This window comes from Micromys minutus, assembly GCF_963924665.1.
Source record: "Micromys minutus genome assembly, chromosome: 10".
Lineage (NCBI taxonomy): Eukaryota > Metazoa > Chordata > Mammalia > Rodentia > Muridae > Micromys > Micromys minutus.
Genome location: NC_137979.1, coordinates 50,248,206 through 50,271,108, shown reverse-complemented (window position 1 = coordinate 50,271,108; position 22,903 = coordinate 50,248,206). Strand labels below are relative to the sequence as shown.

The following is a 22,903-nucleotide window of genomic DNA, read 5'->3' as shown; positions in this document are numbered from 1 at the left end:
TCTGTGATGTCCTTAGGCACAGCACTGTTTATTTTTGTTTGTTTTTGGGAATTTGTGGTCAAATTGTTTTATTTAGGAATCTTTTTTTAAGGTTTTATTTTAGTGTGTGTATGTGTGTGTGTGTGTGAATGGTACACTGTAGCTGTCTTCAGACACACCAGAAGGGGACATTGGATCCCATTACAGATGGTTGTGAACCACCATGTGGTTGCCGGGAATTGAACTCAGGACCTCTGGAAGAGCAGTCGGTGCTCTTAACCACTGAGCCATCTCTCCAGCCCTTATTTAGGAATCTTTGGAGTAAACTTTGTTCAGAGTAAGGAAACTCTGTTGTGGAATACAATCATAAAGGAGACAGCGTTTTGCAGTTGTGAACACACCTTCACAGATCTTTTCCTGTTAGATTCACAAAGCAACCTTATGAACTGGCACTGTTAAAATCTGACTTGCAAAATAAAACCTGAGCTGCTAAGAACCCCATATCTGTCATTGTACTTCTTCATGGTGAAGGTTAAAGGCTTCCCTGGAGCTCCTGGCCACTTCTATTCAACATCATTGCAAGTGTTAGGTAGGGCCAGGAAAGGCATAAAAGCACCCGTAACCACCACTCTGCAGACAACATGGTGCTGCACAGTTTCCTTTGTTGTTGTTGTTTTGGGTTGTACTGGGGATTGAACCTAGAGACTCAGTGCATGCTGTGTAAGTGTGCTACCATTGGGCTAGATCTCCAGTCGCTGATGACACTCCTAAAGAATTCATCTATCTTGGGGAGCAGGGGATTAGAGCTAGTAGTAAAGTTGTAGCATAGGAAAGCAATATCCAGAACCAGGTGCGTTTCTATCTCATGACAATGGCCAATCTAAAAGAGGAAATAAGGAAATAGTTCCCTGCTCTAGCATCAGAAAGAATAAACAAGAAAAATTCAAAGACCTAACTCTGAGATCCTTCCAAGAAGGGCCAGATTTTAAAAATACATGCTTTTGAATTAGGAAATGGATTTTAAAGACATGATACAAAAACATAAACAATCAGGAGAGATAGGATTTTAACAAAATTGAAACTTTAATGTGTCAAAGGAGATGATGAAGAAAGTGTAAGACAACCCCCAGAATGGGAGAAAGACTTTGTAAATTAGGTGTCTGGTGAGCATGTATCGGAAAATTGAAGATGTATATTCGTATGTAAACTTATGCACAGAGCCAAGCATGGTGGTGCACACTGTAATCCTGCTACTCCAAAAATGGAGGCTAGAGAATCACAAGTGAGAGGGACCACAGTTGGCTGTGTAGCAAGACACTGTCTCAAAAAACCCAACCAACCAAACAAACCAACAACAACAACAAATAACCCCCCTCCCCCGCCAATTCCACATTCTGCTTCTGCCTGGCTGCTCATAGCAGCATTCTTCTTAAAGGCCCTAAGTGGAAACAATGTGAATATTCACTGAGGATGAAATGATAAGTGTGGCCTGCCATACAGTGGAATGTGGCCCTGTAGTAGAAGAGAATGAAATGTAAATGTCTATGCGAAGCAGCCTGGCAGGGACTGGGAAGCATTACAGTGAGTGGGACAGATCAGACACACAGGACAAACACCGTATGCCTGCACTTTCACAGATGGCTTCTTTCTCCCAGCATTACATTCATATACATACACATGAGCACGTGCACGTACACAGTGACCACATACACATGTACATGTGCACACACAAACTCACCGAATACGCTCTTGTTGGAATTCGGCTCAAGAACAGAACTGAGTGAGGACCATGCTGAGTGCTTGTGAGAAAACCCCCAAGACAAGACTCTTGTGACCCCAGTTTCCTCAAACAGGGAACTGTTCTCTGAATGTTTTTGTGCTCCTCCCAGGCGTAGCAGATAGGAGGGTGATTACTCATTATTACTTTCTGACATTATTCAATTAAATGTTTTAAGCTAGCCTTTCTGTGCCCCCATGGAAAAACATGTTTTTGCCACATGCAGCCTGTCCTCATGATTGTATACAGCTTGGGGGCATGAGAACTTTACTCAGGTGATTGCTCTGGGCCCTCAGAGTATAAATTGTCTGATGCTCTGACTAAAACCTCAGTTCACCTTACGTATTGGCTCTGTTCTCCCAGGTCCCACTGCCCCATAGAACAGTAAATGTATACACCAATGATTCATTTCTACTTAATACCTGAGTAGTATTTTATTTTATGGCTATAACACAGTTTATCCACTCATCTGTAGGAGGACATTTGTGATATCTCTAGTTTCATCTGTCATGAATACAGATGCTGTGAACTGTTATGTCTATGTGGACGTAGGTTTTCAGTTTATTGACCAAAGACCTGGGGTTAAATTCGTTAGGCCACATAAACTTTATATGAAGCTGCTTTGTACTGTTGCCAGTATTTGATGTTGGCGTCTGATGTTCTCATTTTCTCAGTACGGATTTTCCCCCTGAAAGATCAAAGTGAACGCTTCTTGAAATATACATTTATAAAAGAATCTTGAGCACTTGACAGGTGTCAAGAGGTTCGCTCATTATGTGCATAGCATTTGTCTGAGTCAGGGATGTCAAAGATACTCCAAGAGACTTGAAAATAACTATGGCACACCAAGCTTTTAGTGTTTTCCCCCTCCCCAGCATCCCATCCTCGTGTGTAACCCATGTCTTCAGATTTTTTTTAAAAAATCAGTTGCATTTATTATGTGGGGTTTGGGAGTAGGGAGGTTTCTGCATGAATCATGGCCCCCATGTGGGAAGCTTGTGGGAGTGCATTCTCCTTCCACCATGTGGGTCTTGGGGATGGAACTCCTTAGCTTGGGGGAAAAGAACATTTACCCACTAAGGTTTCTCACTAGCCAGTCTTAAAATCTTTAACAAGAAGACCAGGTATGGTGGTTACATATCTATAATCCAAACACTGGGGGGGGGGGGTTTGAGGTGGGGGGATTAGAAGTTCAGGGCCATCCTTGTTTATAGTTGTAGGCCAGCCTGGGCTACTTGAATCTTGTCTCAAAACAACAACAAAAACATAAAACAAACCAAAACCAACCACACACATACAAAACCAGAACAACTCCCTTTTTTTTAAGCAGCAGGTATCATAGGAGTTTATAGTGTAAGAGGTTCAGGTGCCATTTATGGTGACATTTCTGTGTTGCTGTGGACCAGTCGTATCCATTGAACTATCTGCAGTGGTAGAGATTAGGCACTTGTGATACTTGAAATGTGGATAGTGATACCCCAAAATGGAATTCTAAGTTTTCATTAATGTTAACAGTCATATGTTTGGGAGTTACTTTGTTGAAAAGTGAAGGCTTCTTTTATCTTTCTCTGAGTTGATCAGTCCCATGTTGAAACAGCCATGGACACTGTGGCCATCCTCTTCTTGCCTCAGCTTTCCCAAAGCCGGGATTACAGATGTAAGTCATGGTCCACACTACTCCCCCAAATACACACCCTGCCCCACATGAAAAGGCAATTTTAAACCCTTAATTTTTCAAAGTGATTCCCTAGGAGAAATAGTTGAGTGGGGGAATGTCAGCTAGGTTTGGCCTGGGACAAGTTTCTGTATTGTCCTCTCCTCTTCCCTGTGGGAATCTGCAAACCTCTGGAGAAATGTAACCACGGCCTGAGGCACGAAGCCTGAGGCAGAGACAGTGTTCTTAAGGGTTATAGTCAGGGTAGGAGGGACTGTCGTCTGGTGATGAGCCCTTTCCAGTCTGCTAGCACAATGCTCTGCTTTTTCTCTTTCTTTTTTGGTAGGGTTTCTGATAGTCCTGGCTGGTCTTTAGTCCCTTTGTAGCCGAGGATCATCATAAACCCCCAATCTTTGTACCGTCCACCACTCAAGTGCCGGGATAACCAGAATGTTACCACCCACCGCCTCAGATTGTACTTTTCTTTGTCTATTTCGCTGTACTGTTTGTTATTTAATAGTTCACTCAAGTAATCTATTTTCTTTAGGAAACTTACATAAGAGTGTTATTTAAATTCGCAAACTTAAATATTGTCCAGAGAAATCTTGTTTAAGGTCTGTCCTTCCCACTCCTACCCCCCTTTTTTTGAAGAAAAGCAAATTCTCTGCCATCTAAAGGCTCTGGAATAACCCATGTCATATTACTTCCATTGAAGGTTTCTTTTGTTCATTAACCTTGATATTCTTTAAGAATTGCCAATGGCCTATAGCAGACATCTATACTGTTGGCATTTTAAGTTACAAGGAAGACATTTTTATCTTCTTAAACAGTTATGTTCCAGTAACTTGAACAACACAACTTAATAAAACAACCCATCATTGATTGTAATTTCATGTTTAAAAGGCTATAAGCCTGTTGTGGTTGGCTTGTATTATTTTTCCCTAGAGGTAAAGTCAGTTTTAGAAAAAAAAATCATGGAATTTTCCCTTGGCACTATTCTATGGTAAATAGACAACTTTACTATTTATAGGGACTTGTACTTTGTTTTAAAATGAGATACCCTGCCTGGCTTGCCATAAAAACACAGATGCTTCTGGCTTTTTAATAAGGAGGCCCTTAACTCATAGCATCTGTTTAAATTGGCTAGCCAGATGATAGCCACAGATTCCCACCCTCTTCTTATTAAAGGGCACTGACAGGTGAATAGGCTTACGAATCAGGTGAACTTAGTATTTTGTAAAGTTTCTATTGTGTTGGCTCTATCTTGTAAGTAATTTTGTTCCATTTAGTGACATCTATTTTTCCAAGTGTGTATGTGGTATGCAATGTGTATGTATGTTTTTTGTATTGTGTAGGTGCACATATTTGTGTGTGTACTTGCAAAGCAGGAGGATTATGTCATCACCCTCAATTACTCTTCCTCTTATCCACTGAGATATCAGCTCTTGACCAAACTCCCCTATATGCCTAGGTTCCTCAGCCAGTTTGCTGTGTGGATCCCTTGTCCCCACCTTCAGAGAATGATTAAGTCATTTGAATCTAATTGTGTTAATATCCCAAATGACCTTGAAGTGATACTGTCTTGGCCACTTATTCTTTGAGTGGTTTGAAACAGGTTTGTATTGAAAGACCCCCGAATTGGGGAAGCCCCTCACTCTAGTACCAGGAGAACTCGAACTCAAGAACTCACAGAGATCCAATCTTGCTGCAGTCAGGCAAGAGGTTTATTCAAGGGGGGGGGGGCGAGGCCAGAGCTCTGGGGATGACACATATCTCACACAGGAGATAGAGAAGTTGACCCCAAACTCAATTAGGGGGACATATTTATAGGGAAAATTATATAAGCAGTTAGCAACAAGCACATAACAATTTCATTGGTTCATTCAAATTGGCACATTCTGTCGCTTTTGGATATGATTCAACTCCAGACCACTCTGTTTTGGTGCACACTGACCTTCATACTAGTTTTTCTCAGGACTGCAGAGTCAGACCTTATCGAGACCAGGTGGCCTGTGGTTTTTGTTCTCAGCCTTGAGACATACTTGTCCTCAAGGCAGGGTTAGTGGGAGCTAAATTGAAATTTTTAACTCTTTCAGTATTAATCTGTGATTAATAAGCACTCACTGTGTACCAGGCCCACTCGTAGTCCTCTGGAAGTAAGGAGATAGCAAAATCTAGTCTCTGACCTTAAGAATTACATAATTATTATGTATGTTTCACGTGTGTAGGCAGACAGCAAAAGCCATGCTCAGGGCTTCCATGTATGCTTCATCAGACTAGAATATGTATTGTCTAAGCTGAGAACTGTAGAGTATAAGAATTGGCCAAGGAAAGGATGCAGGGTTAGGGGAAAGATAATCAAAGGAAGAAACTTGAGAGTGAAGAGACTCTAGGAAGATAGAAAACTTTAAAATGGTTGATATGTTTTTGATGGATGGCTGGTCCAGGTGTGACCTTAACAAAATGCTGTTTCATTAGGAAGGCAAACATGTGACCTTGATTCTGTTCATGTCATGAGAAATCAGTGCTTTCAAACACTTGACCATGAATCCCACATGTCAGATTATTTGTATAACCCTAGTATGTCTGTATTTCATATTCACTGATGTGCTGAGATTTTATATACACAGTAACACATACAAAAAAGAAGCCAATGGTCATATGTATAATCTCATATCTTTACTAGTGACCCCTAAAGCAAAGTGACAAGTCATTGTTCTTCAGCATCTTGCTTAACCGTTTTGCCGTGCTCCTGCTCAAAGGCCTGTTCCCAAATTTAGCTTATTTTGTCACTTGATTTTAGTGACAATCAAAGCTTGGATCAAAGTAAAGGAATTTGGCTGTACTTTTAAAATTATGACATTGTTTTTTTTAATCAAACTAATCCCATTTATGGAAATGTTTTATTGAACTGTGGCTAGTACTTTTCCATCTGTCTGCTTTTCTTAAGATTAATTAAATACATTCCACTTTCCATAGTGCTAATAAATGTGTTTAGAAAAACCCTTGGAAGCCATCATTTGGATAACACGAAGCTTAAACTGTTCTGTTCCTAACTTAAAACACACACACACACACACACACACACACACACACACACACACACACACACTTAGGGGTTTGGAGTTTGTCTTTAGGTTGAGTATCCTGGAGGTCGCAGGACAGCTTTCAGGAGTCAGTTCTGTGGCTCCTCGGGCTTAATTGAGCTCAGGCTGTCAGACTTTGGCAGCAGGAGCTTTTGCATGCTGAGCCACTGGCCTAAATATACCCTTTTCAAGTTTTTTTTTTTTTAATAAAAGAATGAGGTAACTATTCTTGCTTTAAAACCCTCTTTTTTTCATTTTTTTTTTTTTCCGAGACAGGGTTTTCAGTACCTTAAGCTGCCCAGAAATCATTGTGATGTTCAGGCTGCCCAGAAAGTTGTCATCTTCCTGCCTTAGCCTCAAGACAGCTGTGATTACAGATGTGCACCAACACCTTAAGCTCTTTTAAATATTTTGTAGTTACCAGTAATCCTATAATCTTTAAAATTCTATATAATCTTTAAGAGGGGGAGGGAGGGAGGGAAAGAGGGAGGGAGAGAGAAGAGAAGAGAAGGAAAGAGGCTGGAGCAATAGCTCAGTGGTTAAAAGCTCTGAATGATCTTCAGAGGACCAGTCTGGTTCCCAAGACACATTCTGGGTGGCTCACAACCATCTGTGACTCCAGCTACAGGGTATTTGACACTGTCTTCTGTCCCCTCAGACACCCACACACATATGACGTATAACACACAGACCCATACACCTACATAAAAATAATTTTTCAAAGAAGAAAATGATGTTACTTCCTATCTCCATGTAAAGTGTAGGGAAGAGTCAGTATTGTAAAGACCTTGTTTAGATAAAAAGACCTCAGTGGGGCTGGAGAGATGGCTCAGTGGTTAAGAGCACTGGCTGCTCTTCCAGAGGTCCTGAGTTCAAATCCCAGCAACCACATGATGGCTCACAACCATCTGTCATGAAATCTGATGCCCTCTTCTGGTATGGAGGTGTACAAGCAGATAGGACACTGTATATATAATAAACAAATAATTTTTTAAAAAAGGATGATTGGCTTTGGCTTGAAGTTTGAAGAATAAACACTTAGAACAATGGCTATTGATATCTGAGCTGGCCAGGAAACTGTAGATAAGAAAAGCAGCACTGGATAAAAATACCCATGAGGCTGGGTGTAGCTCAGTTGGAGTACTTCCCTCATATGCTGGAGGTCCAGGTCCAACCCCCAGAAGCACATAAACCAGGGCATGGAGTTACACTCCCATATTGCCAGCACTCAGGAAGAGGAGGCAAGAGGATTAGAAGTTCAAGGGCAAGCCTAAACTATATATTGAGTTGGAGGCTAGCCTCAACTATACCAGGGTGTACCATTATTTAAAAGAATATAAAAGGCCATTGTTTGCTGTTTTTCTTTCAGGGTACACCTTATAATTATTTTTGTTGAGAAATGTTTGGAAGCTGTGTGTGTGTGTGTGTGTGTGTGTGTGTGTGTGTGTGTCTGTGTGTCTGTGTCTGTGTGTGTGTGTGTGTGTGTCTGTGTAACCGTGCTTGCTGTATAGTCCGGTCTAGCCTCAGACTTTCAGTAATCTTCCTGCCTTATGCTGGAAGATGATTTCCTTTCATCTATAGGAAATACAATTCATAGTCACTTGAGATTTTGTATAAAAAGATGCCTTTTCATAACACCTTTTATCAAATTTACTACTTGACTTTATTGCATTTTATCAGTCATGATTCTTTTCTATGAAAGAGATAGAAAATCAATTCAAATAAGCTTGATGGAAAAAAAAAAAAAGGCTTGTATCTGCTCTAAGCAGTAGTCCGGACTGGCCTCAAGGACTTTAACTTGGTTGCCGGGTCTGCGTTTCCAAGTCTGTGGCCTTTGCTGTCTGTAGGACAGTGTTAGACCATTTAGAATGGAAAGCCTTTATGCAACCGTGTGGTAAGGAGGAGTGCTTTCTTCTAGTGCTGGGGGAGATGCGGATAGGAGTGAGTGCAGCTGCACACAGGCTGTTACCTGTGGTCACACAGGCCACAGAAAGTGAGAGACAGGCAGCTTCCCAAATGAAGGGTGTTGCTACCCCAGAGGAAGAAATGCAGGAGTCAAGATGGAGGAATGTTTCTTATAGCATTTGTGATTGAGAGCAACGATCAGGAGGCATACGGTGTTCTTTAAGGTTGAAACCATGACTTAGTCTTATGTTTCTAATCATTGATTCTTACAGAGTATGCAAGCTGCGAGATGCCCTACTGACGAATTGTCCTTAAGCAACTGTGCAGTTGTGAACGAAAAGGATTACCAGTCTGGCCAGTGAGTAGCTGTCTGACTTGATTCTCTTAACTTGCTAGGTATTGTTTCAGAATGTGATTCCAAAGAATTGTTTTAGGAAAACTTTTGGAAATTGCCATTCTTTTAATTACTCTTGCCATGTTGGAAAATGGAGATAAGAGTTATATATTTCTGTCATTGCTCTGTCAAACCTTGATAAATGCAGCATATATATGTTACTCATAGAATGTCTTTAAAAGCTGATGAGTATAGGTATCACATAACATGGTTGGTAGCCACCCTGCTTTGGAGTCTCGTTGTCCACCTTCGGATGCTGGGGCTGACAGTCACAAACTGAGGACCACAGGAAAGGCACTTGCCATTTTTGTGTCCCTGTGTCCTCCTGATCTATAAGGCAGGGGAGCTGCGAGGGATACATTGCTCTAATAAAACATTTACAACAGTGCCCAGTGTGTTAGTGAACCCTTCATAAAGTTTTACTAGTATGGTCATTGTTACTTTGGTGACATAAGAGGCGTGGAAACTGAAGTTATGCAAAAACCTTCACATCTTTAAAAGCATTTTCATAATTTATCCTAACCAATTCACTTCTCACCTACTGACTGTCGCAAGTTCAATGCCAGTCTACACCAAAAGGCGACCTGGGGACTTAGGAAATTACCCTCGGCATCAGGGGGGGCATATTGAGCATTCTGTGATGTTAAATTGAAGATAAGGCTGACCAATGAGGGTGTTTTATGGCATCCTTTCACACTGGCTGAGCTTTCCACTTAAAATATAGTAGACACCAGGGGCAAACCATTAAAAAAATACAGCATCGTAAAAACCATTTGTTGAGAGACAAGGTGGGTCTGGAGGTGACAATGGTAGAATGTGTGCCTGGGGTGAGTAGCTCTGATGTTTGCTCTGCAGCCATTCTCCACCCCCTCTCATTCATATGCAGAAGACGGTGCCAGCACCTCTATCTCGGAGGACTCACTAGTTTCCTGGGGCAGAAGATTGCCATGAGATGGCATATATATCTGGATAACTTCTGGTCACTTGTGAATCCGTTCAGAGGTCTTTGAAGTTGGACTTCTGTATGAGAGTTGATGCATTTGGGGGAAGTTTTTTTATTTATAATCTCTGTTTTATACACTGCTATCATCATGTTCAGGCTCCAAGAGAGTCTGATGAAAGATTTAATAAACAACCTTTAAAACTAAGAGCTGTCTCATATATAGCCTAGCTCTTCTGCCTTTGGTTCGCCTACATTTATTATATTGGGATATGTGAAATTATCCTCAGAAAGGAAAAACCCCCTTCCCCTTACTTAGCAGTAAGGACTGTGAATCAGTGCTTCAGCATCCTGTAGTCTGGAAACCTCACCAAGTTGCTGATTTGAATTGGATGTTCTCATTGGAACTTGGCTGGATTCTGCTGGTGTTGTACGGACCTAGATGTCTCTATGTCTAGAAGACATTTTGAATTATAGGTTTTGGGAGCTCAGTCTGGGGTTTTCTGTCAGGGCTCTCCTATGTTCTATGTTTCTATCTGTGTCCATCAAACATGAGTATGGGAAGACCACATGAAGAAGCCATGTTCTCATTGGCGCCCTTACTGTGCTCTGTCTTTTAGGCATGTGATGGTGAGGACATCCCCCAACCACAAGTACATATTTACATTGAGGACCCATCCATCAGTGGTTCCAGGATGCATTGCATTCAGCTTACCCCAGGTAAGAAAAATGTGTTCTCCTTAGCCCGAAAGTTGCAGGAGTCAATTCATTTTAAGCAAGCGTTGCCCTCTGACTATATGGATTCATATTGAAGAAAACCACCTAGATGTTGCATATGGAATTTAAAGATATATCCTTTTTTAAAAAAAAGTTTATTTTACTTATTTTGTTTACAGGGAGGGCCCTCATGTAGCAGTGGAAGTCAGAGCAGTTGGCAGGAGTCAGTTTGTTATATGATTCCCGGGGCTCAAGTTCCTGTTATTAGGTTTGATGGCAGACACTTTAACATTCTAAACCATCTTACTCTTAAGATATATATTTAATTTGTCAACTATTTATAGTGATACCTTTATATTATCTTCAGTTTTTTCAAATTAAAAGTCTGAGGTATTATCAGTTGGCTATTGGAAAAAGGGTGATGTTCTTTTAACACCAAATCCCAGGGTAACAGAAAATATATAAAACAACACATCATTTATGTTATTTATAAGTTGGCATCTAATAATAGAGGTTTTATAATGCTGTGCTGTCCGACCTTACCTGTGAAGAGCAGTTGTCTAGACTGTGATCTCGCTTTCTGGGCTCTCCAGAACTGGGAGGTATAACTCTGGGCAGATTGTAAGGAGTCCACAGTCACTGTGATCACCCCTAATACCACAAGTGCCACCTGACACCCATATCCCACATTCCTAGCAATGGACATTTTATATTTGTTTCTATAGATTGAACCTAGTTTGGGCTATCACTGGGTTTGCCAGCTTTGAACAGAATCCCAGGCTAGCTAGGGCTACAAATTGAGACCCTGTCTAAAAAACAAAACAAACAAAATTCTCCCAAGAAACACTCCCAGCTTCATGGAATGTGGTACCTGACTCAATTCTGAGGACACTGGATACCAGTATTATCATTCAAAGACAGTCTGTGCAGGTAAAGCCCAGAACCTCGGTGTAACCACTTTGTATCCCAAAGTCTAGATTGACTAATGTGCTGTTAAATGTCATCTTGGCCAGAGAGAAGGTAGGTTCTTCAGAGGGTCTTTTAGGGGATATGGGCAGATGAAGGAGTGTGATCCCTGGGGAAGAAATTAGAAAGGGAATGCTCACTGTACATGCTCAGGGTATAGCAACCTTTTAACTTCAAGCTCCAGAACCATTTGTGGTCACAGGAGCAGGCAAGCAGTTATTTTTCTCCTAATTCTGTGGAGCACTATCAGTAATAACTGATTTTAAATCTGACAGGGTAGCCCTGAATTCTTACCTAAATGCATTCTACTCCTGTCTCCTGGCAGTTTAGTCAGGTGACTGGCTAAGCACCCGAAATCCTCTGGGCAGTTTGCAGAGTAATCCTGACCCAGCTTAAGTTTCAGTGTGGATCATCTGACTAGTTTTAGTTTAATTTCATGAATTTAATTTGTTTTCGTGGTATTACAGCCAATCACACAGAATAACTGCAGTGGTACACTAATATAGAAACATCTGCTGTAGTGAAGACTGTGAGGTACATTTATGTTGTGGATCGCTTTGCTCTAGAAGGGCACAGTGAACACTGTGACATTCGGTGGCACATGCTAAGAGAGGAGGCAGAAAGATCTCGGGTTCCAAGGCCAGCCTGGGCTACATAGTCAAGCTTTGTATATTTTCTATAAGATGTAATTTACATTCATTTCTGGGCTATCTGTAAAAAAGGAACCACAATTTGGTTAGCTTAAAATAATAAAAAATTTAAACTATAATACAAAGGGAACAAAAATGGATAAAAATTGAAAAATATTCTCTCGTAGTTCTAGAAGCTGGCAGCTTGCAAAGGTAGCACAGAGGCAAGCTGCCTCTGAGGGCACCAGGAAGACGGCCATGGGCAACTGGCGGGGTGTTGGCAGCCCTTGGCTGGCACCACTTCAGTTTCTACCTCTGTGGTCACATGGTGTTCTCCTTGAGTCTCCAGTCCTGTTGGCTTAGGGCTTATCCTAATGCATCTGCAAAGACCCTGATTATAAGTACAGTTAGAGTCACACACCCTGGGAGCTAAAGACTGGCATTTAGAGTCACACACCCTGGGAGCTAAAGACTGGCATTTAGAGTCACACACCCTGGGAGCTAAAGACTGGCATTTTGGGTGTGGGGGTCACAGTTCAGCAAAACACACTGTGTCTTGGTTTTACAGTTCTTTTGAAGTCCATAACTATTCATCTTTTTTTCTCTGATTTTGATTGACTTAATTTTAACTGTCCTTTTTTTTTTTCTCTCCTTTATTTTATAGAGAAAATGGGCTGGACTTTCTATTGGGCAGGACATAGAAGGTAATTTTTTTTTTTTTTTTTTTTTGTAGCTACCTAAAGCTGATTTTTCTTAGTTACTGAGATCTCTATAATTATCAGTTATTGGGCCTTAAACATTGATTCCTTCAGAGTACCAATGGCAGCTATGCTAACTGAGGCATTGTCTGTTGTGTAGCCGTTCCTCCTTTCTCAATAAATCATGTTCTAAGATTGCTGTATTTATCAGACTTTTAACCTGGCTGCTGGGGCTGGAATTCTGATCCTCATACTTAGGCAGCAAGTCTTTTACTAGCTGAGCTATCTCCATGTCCCCTGATAATTTAATTTTTATCTTTTAAAAAAATCTTAATTTTCTTTCTCTATTCACAGAATCTTAATAAATCCATCTGGACATATTTTCTCTTGAGTAGTTTTGCTAAACCCATTGCCTGTCTTGTATTTATTTCTGTTCTTAGTTTTAATATTCTCATTTAGTCTTGAGGGAGCTGGGATATAGCCAAGTGAGTGTTTGCCTTGTATATTGGTTTGCTCTCTATTGCTGGTCATGACCAAAAGCAACTTGGGGAGGACAGGGTGCATCTGGCTTATGTGTCCTGATGGAAACTAAGACCGAAGAAAGCCCCGCAGGGCATAGACCATGGAAGAAGGCTGCTCATAAGCTTGCTCTCCATGGCTCGGTAAGCTTGTCTTATACAACCCAGGACCAGCTGCAGGGGTGACACTGCCCAGAGTGGGCTGGACCCTCCCACATCAGTCAGTAATCAAGAAAATGCCCCACTGCTCTGCCTACAGACCAGTTTAATGGAAGCACTTGCTCAGTTGAGGTTCCCTCTTCCCAGATTACTCTAGTTTAGGCCAAGTTTACAAAAACTAATGGACATACCTAACATGCATGGCTACATAAGCCTAGATTGAATCCCCAGACCATAAAAAACAAACATGAAAAACCCAAATCACAGGCTGGAAAGATCCTCATGAATGCAGGAGGATCAGGAGTTCATATCCCCCAACATCCACATAAATGTCAATGGGTGTGGTAGCCTACTTACGATCCCAGCATTTGGGAGGCAGAGATAGTAACTCTAGATCAAGCTGACTAAGGTATTCTGATCAGCAAAATCGGTAGCTCCTGATATAGCAAAACTCTGCCTCAATTATATAAGGTAGAAATCAATGAAAGAAGGTCTCTACATGTATGTGCATACACATGCACCTCCCCTCCAGACATACAACGTTCTCAGACACATACGGTACATATACATACACATGCAAACCAACAACAAAAGATTTGTCTAAGGATAGATAATTTAAATGCATTTGTGTTGGGATTAAAGTTGTGCACCACCACACCTGGCTGAATTCCAGGTCTTTGCTTTACTGTTGCTTGGTGCTATACTTACCCATGGGGGGTGGCTTTGCCTAGGCTTTGTCTGTGATCATCTCTGCCACCCTCCTTTTCTGCTCCCCCTTTTCTGAAGTGGGAGCTCTGTATGCTCATACCGCTTTTCAAATGATTCCGTTTTCATGGTGCTCTGGGACCGCTGCCGGGGACTGTGTGTTGTCCTCGTTGCTATCTCAGGGCCAACCATTATCTCTCAGCCCAGTGACTTTGAAGACATTTTCAGATGTAGTAGCTTTAAACTGGATCAAAGACGATAATATTTGAGAGAAGTTGGTATAAAGTGCCAGCACATTGTTCACCTCTCTCAGAAAAGTGACAGCAAAGAATTAGGAGAGAATCCCAGTGGGAGTGTTTGCCCAGAAACACGCCAATTTACTATTTTCCCCCTGAGTTGGAGGGAAGGCCAGCTCTGAGCTTACCTTCAGTTGGCTCTTTGTTCATTGTGGAAGCAAATAAGAGGGCTGAGAAGAGCCGGAGTGAGAATGAAGGCTCTTGGTTTAGACGGGGGCACCTGATAGAGAGGATGCACAGTTAGAGCTTTCTAGACTAGACTAAAAGGGCTACCTGGACACCATCTTTAAAACAGTTTCACGGGCTTTGGGGAATCTGATTCATGTGACTGTATTTTTAAGCTGTTCTTCTCAGTCACATTTAGGAAACACTGACATAAGTGATTCCCTTAACTATCTCACCTGAGGCAAAGCACGGAGCTGGGAAAGTGGAGGAGTTAGCACCAAAACAAAGTAGGTCAGTGTGAGAGGCCAGGGTTCCCTGTTTGCAGAGAGAGCAAAAGCAACTACCTGGTGAAATATTTAATGAGGCAATGTGTTTGAATGTAGGGCAGTTTCTAATTTCTTCAAATTATATCTATACTAATTTTAATATTTTTAAAAATTAGCACTTGCTTTGTTCTTGTGTGGCACCTTCAGCCACTTTGGGACTGGCCATGGTCCTGACCTCATGGGATACTGTCCATGGTGCTGACCACAGGCTCGGACATTGTAGCCGCTTGGTTTGCTATTTAGGAGCATGAGCTCAAACCAAAATGCATTTAATGACTACAGTATAGTGCTGACATTGTAATATATTCACTAATAGCTGTCAAGTTGAAGACAGTGCACATATGTACGTCTAACACATAACATATGTGTTCATATGTTATGTACATCTAACACATAACATATGTTACTGCCTTGGACTCCTTAATCCACAGAATAGTGTCATAGCATACAAAGCCTTATGAAATATATTTCTCTTTCACTATCTTAGCTATCTTTACTAAATTAGATCAAGTTTTTATTTTAATAAAATTGCTATACATGTTGTGAGTCTACTGGATTTTTTTCCTTGTTCCTTTACTGATCAGTGTTTCTCAGTGCTTGAAGATGATGCTCTAGCAGGTCTCCTTCTCTTTAGACAAATGTTCTAGAGTGTCTGGACACATATCTGTAATGGATTACTGATACATTCATTCTCTCAATGTTTGAAACCATCAACATTTTACTGCATGGAAACCAATTAATCTCTTGCTTATAAAAGTTACTAAGCTTTAATCTGTGTCCCACAGTTGCTAGGCAGTGTGACAAGAGGACAGAATATCAGAGTGGGAGGCAGGAGAGTATTCTAAAACTTCAGGGCAAAACTTGAATTTATTCTTTCATCTTTAATACATCTTCCAACCCTTACTGGGTCTCTGTTATTTTGTTTTTGAAATATGTAAAATGCCTTTGACCCATTTAAGATGCCAAGTGAAAGTATAAAAATGTGATTTACACAAGTAATTTTATTCAGAGAAGTACAGGAAGTCTTTGTGCACAAATCAAGTGGCTATAATCTATGAAGTAAGTTTAGAGTAGAACTTGGGGTTTTCCTGATCATTAAGACTTGCCTAGTCCAGTCTTCTTCATGATTCGTGTGACAGCTGAGAACTCAGGGAGATTAGATGATTGGCTTAGGTTCTAGAGGATCTGTTGATACAGACTAAGAATTTCTTTGAAGAGAACATCTTTTTAAACCACAGAAATCTCAGACATTAATAATGATGAGTCGTTATTAATTTCATCATTAATAATGATGAAATCCATACAGTGACTTTTTTGTTTCACTTCTTATTATTTGACCACTGTAATTCATAAAGGGACCATACCTCTTGTCTAAAATGAATTTTAAAAATCCATACTTTGTATGTTTTTAAGATTTATTTTTTGGAACTGGAGAGATGGCTCAGCACTTAAGAGGTTTTTTTGCTCTTGCAGAGGACCTGAATTTGTTTCCCAGAACCCACTTCTGGCCACTCACAGCTGCCTAGGACCCCAGCTTTAGGGTATCTGATACTGTTGGCCTCTGAGGACACTTACACACACACACGATAAAATAAATCTTAGAGTTTATTTTTCTTCTTTGACAGTTTCATACATGTATATATTTTAGTTATTCTTGCCCTCCTATTGTCCTTTCATGCCCCTCCTCCTTTCACTGTCCCCAGCAGTCTTCTGTTTATTTGTCTTATGTGTGCATATGTGTGTGCATGTGTGTGTGCCTGTGTGTGTGTGTGTATGCATGTGTGTGTATGCGTGCATGTGTGTGTGTCCCCTGAGTTTATTTTTAAGGCTATTTTTGCATGAGTACAGGTGAGAGGTTATTTACTGGAACATGGGCAATCTATCCATGGCTATACCACTGAAGAAACTGTGACACCTTTCCCCCAGATATCATTAACTGTCCTTAGTCCCTTCAGGAAGGGGTGGGGCCTTGTGCACCTTTCCTTCTTCCACGTTGAAAGGCTGACAAGTCCAATCTTATGCACTTATGTGGATAACAGATTGGTATGTTCATGAGTTCAAAAGCTGTGTCATGTCTAGAAGATTTTTTTTAAACATTGATTTGGCTCTAAGGGTTGAACTTGGGTTATCAGACCTAGCAGTGAGCACTTGCTAGCCTATTGAACCATTGTGCTAGCCCAGATGTTCTTCTGCAGTGCCCCTCCACTTCCTCTGGCTCTCTGGCACTCCATCCTCGGGGGGAAAAAAGTCCTAAAGACCATCTTATGTTTAGCTGTGAGTGTGGGTTTGTACATGTAAGAGAAGGTGCCAGTGGAGAAGCATTGGATTCCCTGGAGCTGGGGTTACAGAAAGTTGTGAATCACCCAATATGGGGTTGGGACTTGATCTCAAGTCCTCTGAAAAAGCAAACAGCTTAGCCCCCTTTCCAGACCCTTAAACACCCATCTTATGAGTACTATAGAAACACGAATTTTGGGACTGGAAGCTAGTCAATTGCAAGGTTGGTTAAAGGCCTTATCTTGGGGGTCTGGTCTGTGGACTAGAGTACTGTATGTCTTTTGTGTATACATTTCAGTCAGGAGCTCTGTATGGGTTCCTTTGAAATGCAAGGAGAACTTAGATCTTTTAAAACATGTGAGAGAGCATGTTGAAATACTTTTTAGATTTTAAAAAGTTGTTATTATTTTTTATTTATTTTATTTGTATGTGTGTTTTGCTTGCATGTATATCTGTGTGCCTAGTGCCCATAGAGGCAGGAAGAGGCTATCAGATACCCTGAAACTGGAGTTTCATAGCTGTGAACCACCATGTGGGTTCTGGGAATCGAACCTTGGTCCTTTTAGAAGAGCAACGAGTGTACTTAATCACTAAGATAACATCCCAGTCCCTCTATTAGATTTTTATGGATTTTATCCATAAACTTTCTAATTTTTCTGTTCATGCCTAGTTATTTTTTTCAATTTTTAAGAACAAACTCTTCCATTAAAGTGTTTTGCAGAATTGTAGAATGTCAATTTTACATTTTAACTAATTATATTGTATAATTACTCTACCAAGCATAACTAGCACAGATTAGAATGAGCATGACTAACTAACCTAGGGTAGATAGCAGCTCCAGAGCCTGGGGCCCTGCAGACTCAGAGCATTAGGCAAGGCACAGCTGAGGCAGCCCAGTGGCTACTGCTCACGGCACTTCCGCTATGTTAGGGCCTCATCATGAGATACAAGGGCCGAGTGGGCCCGTGCTTGCGTGGCGTGATCAAGTTGCGCTGTTAGGGAAAGTCGGATGTAAAAGTATCTTTGGACTTTCCTGGGTGCTTTTGTGCTCCTCCTGGTGCTCCCAGAATTATATGCTTCAGTGTGATATCTTTTGCTTTAAAAGTTTTAGAAACCAGCCCTTATTAACATACACAAGCTGATTTTTAAAAATTAGCCTTTTCCCCCCTCTGAAAATGCTTCTTTAAAATTATGTATCATTGAGAAATTTTCTTTTAATATCCATTTCTATCAATATGATATGAAAACTTTATATTGTGCAGCTAAGCATTGGGGGCTGAATAGTTATTATATAAAATTATATGTAGAGCTTTAATATTTATGTTTATGACATCATAGCTCAAAAACTAGTTTAAAACTCTTCCCAAGGCTTAAGTAGGAAGTTTCTTACTCAGAGCTTTATGTTTGCTTGTCTTGTGTATTGTAGGTGAATGGCTACAGCTCCTGGATACAGTGGGTGTACATAAACACTTGCAGTGTTACAAAGAAACATAAGCTATAACTTACACTATAGGACACTAACCCCCCACCCTGTTTTTTACTAACTCTTGCTGACCTTCTTACGGCAAGGAATCTGCCCACCTCCTCATGGTAGCACATTCTGTGGTTACTCCAAAATCATCTTTGATAACCACATGCAGTGCCAAAACCACCGAGGCCACCCACACTGTCACATTGTCCTCTGTTAAATGAGGAGGGTGGACAGTGAGGGACGGTGAAGAGGGATGTGATATTTATTTATTTGTTTCTGTATTTATTTTTGCCATGGAGAGATGAGGGGTCAAAGGTGAGTAAGGAAATCTCTAGTTTTAGGTTTGTGCCTATATGTTCCTCCAGGGAAGCCCACATGGAGCTCAGTTTTGGTCAAGTAATGCTATATTCCCTCACACCGAACTCTTTGTAACTAGATTCATACGTTTTGGTATCCCTGTGGTTCCTCCTAGTTGCCTTATATTCGTTTGACAAAGCCAAGCAGTGCATCGGCACAATGACCATCGAGATTGACTTCCTGCAGAAAAAGAACATTGACTCCAACCCTTATGACACCGACAAGATGGCAGCCGAGTTCATCCAGCAGTTCAACAACCAGGCCTTCTCGGTGGGACAGCAGGTAGGAACAACTGTGCTCACTCCTTCCCTTTGTAGGCAACCGAATGCTTATGTCCAGAATTCTGCTTTGGAAGAACTAAGAGGGAGAACTTTTCATAGGAAAAATCCCATGCAAGTTGAAGGAGTGAGTTTGCTGAACGATAGGAGTCTGTTCACAAAGGCCTCCACACGGCTTTAGGAGAGATGGCTTAGCAGTTAAGAGCTAAGGACCCAAGTTCAGTGCCCGGCACTCATTTGGGGAAACTCACAACTACCAGTGCTCTCTTCCAGCGGGCCTTCAAGGCTACTTGCACATGGCACACATACACATATACATAAAAAATTTTCCAAAAACCTTTGAAATTGTGTTAAGATGTCCTGTATAGTCACAGCTGGCTTTCTCCCTGCAAATTTGGGAACACGGTAGAGATACATAGTCTGAAGTGTTTTGCTTTGTTTTTTCGCATTGTGGGACATTAGATTTGTTTCTGGGAAGTCTTCTATGTCACCAATCTGTTTTTGTAGGAAAGTAGAACTTGGGGCTGGGAAGGTGGCCTAGAAGTCAGTAAAGTGCCCACTGAGCAAGCATGAAGACCCGACTTTGACCCCTAGCACCCAGGCAAAAATCCGGGATTGGTGGGATGTTCACACTTGTACTTCCACCGTTGGGGAGGCAGAGCCCCTGAGGCCCCTGCCAGCTGGCATAGCCCAAACTGGTGAGAAACCTTGACTCAAAAACAAGGGGTCTGGGGAATAGTGTGGAAAGCAATGGAGGAACAATACTTGAGGTTCATCTCTGGCTTCTGCACACATGTCGAATACACACCTGCATACACTTGGGCATGCACACACATAGTTGAGCTCAACTTTTGGTGGGGGGTGGTCTTCCGGAGATTTTTAAGAAAATTAAGTATATATAACGTCAAGTTCATCATAGGGTTTCTGAAGCTTAGTGTGACTGGAAACGCTCACCAGCCAGTGTTGGCCAATGCCGCCTCTTTTTACACTTCAGTTCCAGTCAGATGATTACTATCCTAGGAAAAACATTCTATTAAACATGCAGTGTGCTTAGTTGGAAGGACGTGTCCCAGCATGCATAGACCCTGGGCTCTACCACAAACCCTAGCACCACAGAAAACCAAGTATGGTGACTGCCTATAGTTCCAGCAGGAGAGGCAGGAAGATCAGTAGTTCAAGGTCAGCCATCCCCAGTTACAAAGGAAGTCTGAGACCAGCCAGGGTTACATAAGACCTTGTCTCAAAAGAATGGGAAAGAAAGTGTGAAGCCATATGTTATATGTACCGACACCGTGGCTGCCAGAGCAGACGTAAGCCAGACAGTAAAGCAGTTTGCAATGGGCCGCCACCCCTTCTTGCCGTTGCAGTTTTTTGCTTTAGGAAGTGATTTTATTTTAAATGGATGCATTTAATTTTTCTCCTCTAATCTTTAGAATGGTAAATCTCAGTAGATGCATTCCATATATTCTCTTTGGGTCCTCAAAGGTTTAAAAATAAATAGCAGGATCCTGGGAGAAAGCGTCTGGCATTGCCATGGCTAATGACGCGCCTGTCCTGCCCTGAGGTCTCTGTCCAGGAGGGTAACTGAGAGGGAGGGCGAGAGCGGACGGAGTGTTTCTTTTATTTCACTTTTCCTGATACATCTGGAAAGATGGCAGTCTAAGTATCCATTTATTATGGTATTAAACGTTTGCAGGCAGAACCTGAACTACTGATGTACAGGAACAAATAGTGTGTTTTTAAAGAAAGCCTTAGAGTTAGCTGAGTGTAGTGGTGCACACCTTTAATGGCAGCACTGGGAGGCAGAAGCAAGCAGATCTGTGAGTTCCAGGCCAGGCAGGTCTGCATAGTGAGAGACTGTCTCAAAAGGAGAGAAAGGAAGGAAGAAGGAAGGAAAGAAAGAAACTGAAAAGAGCAAAACAAACAAAAAAGCAAACTAAACAAAGGGAAAAAATAAATGAGAAAGCATTAGAATTAAAATGAAACTTAGAGATTTTGCTGTCTGACTTCTTCCCAGATGAAGTTTAGGTCTAGAGAAGGTAAATCCTGTGCCCATGGATGCTCAGCTAGGGACTTAGAGAAAAGTAAAGTAAATATTTAATAGCATAAAGTATATCCCAGTCACTATTTTTGGCATCGCCGATCAGCGGGGAACAGAGAAGACACTGTTCCTGGTGCTGCAGAAGTTTCTAGGTGGAACAGCAGGAAGCGATGCCAAGCCCTCTGATGCCGTTTGCCTTAGATAGTCTAGAAGGCTCCTAGATGCCAACCAACTGCATTTGTTGACTGTCCATTGCTGTTGGGTTGGAGTTTTGTTGTTGTTTTGTTTTGTTTATTTTTTGTTTGTTGTTGTTGGTTTTTGGCTGTGCAATTCTTCTGGATTCCTGGAAATTTTGAGCCCATTTGTATTCAGCTTGTAAGTTTTAATGCTTGACTTTAGCTTTAGTACTTAGTTAAAACTCTTTGACGTTTGTAATAATTAAAAACCGAACAACATGTAGATATCTGTAAGACCATGAAAGAAAATACTTGAGAATATATATATATATATATATATATATATATATATATATATATATATATGTATGTATGTATACACACACACATATATATATACACACACACATATATGTATATATATATATACATACACACACATATTTATACACATATACATATATATATATACCTATCTGACCCCAACCAAGTCACCGTTCTTGGCAGTAGTTGTATGACAGAGTCGGTATTAACTGGAACATATCAACACATAGAGGAGACCTACCTTGTAAAAGGCACTCTGCAGGTACTTGGTAAATGGGTTTACAAGGCTCTCTGAGCTTGTGTGGTTGGCATTTTGTATTACTTATAGGAACAGCTGACGTTTAGAATGACAACTCCACACCTGACCTGGCACTGTCATTTACTGTGTCTGAATCTGATACTTAGTCTGTTTCTGGATCTCAGCTGTTCTGTTCGTTTGCTTTTTGAGACTGGGTCTCTCTGTGTAGCCTTGACTGTCTGCTCTATAGACCAGCTGGCCTCCATCTAGTAGAGATTCCTTCTGCCTCTGCCTCCCGAGGGTTGGGATTCAAAGTCGGCGACACCACTGCCCTTCTTGATCTTAGTTTTCTTACTAGTATTTTCCCAAAGTGTTTGTGAGTGTTGACCAAGTCACCTCCTGTCATACTTATGCACAAATTTCCTTTTCCTGTCACTGGGTCTGTGCCTGGTGTGACTGTGGGTCATACCCAAGAAGGACATTCAAATGAAAAATTGTTTTTCACCTTTGGAAAACATTGGTGATGTGCCAGGAAGCCATTGTGCCGTGAGCTAACTAACTTTCATTCCTTCTCTCCACAGCTTGTCTTTAGCTTCAATGATAAGCTCTTTGGATTACTGGTGAAGGACATTGAAGCCATGGATCCCAGCATCCTGAAGGGAGAGCCTGCGTCAGGTAAAAGGCAGAAGGTAAGCCTTTCTTTAGTTCTTGTTAGGTAATCTTTTTGACATGACTTGCACAGGCTGATGTTTCTGACTTTGCCTGGCATAGATTTCTGTACTGTGTGCTCTCCCTCTGAGCTCCTAGGGCCTCCCTGTTGCTGGAGT

The 22,903-nt window shown here is 41.3% G+C and overlaps 1 protein-coding gene across 1 annotated transcript in view; it reads left to right on the top strand.

The window, feature by feature from the left end:
• NSF (N-ethylmaleimide sensitive factor, vesicle fusing ATPase) overlaps positions 1 to 22,903 on the top strand; it is a 124,023-nt gene that overhangs the window by 12,831 nt on the left and 88,289 nt on the right. The window contains exons 2-6 of the mRNA XM_080923382.1: positions 8,674 to 8,759; positions 10,356 to 10,455; positions 12,712 to 12,751; positions 19,135 to 19,301; positions 22,658 to 22,765. Coding sequence (XP_080779508.1) covers positions 8,674 to 8,759; positions 10,356 to 10,455; positions 12,712 to 12,751; positions 19,135 to 19,301; positions 22,658 to 22,765 — 501 coding nt within the window. The remainder of the gene's footprint in view (positions 1 to 8,673; positions 8,760 to 10,355; positions 10,456 to 12,711; positions 12,752 to 19,134; positions 19,302 to 22,657; positions 22,766 to 22,903) is intronic.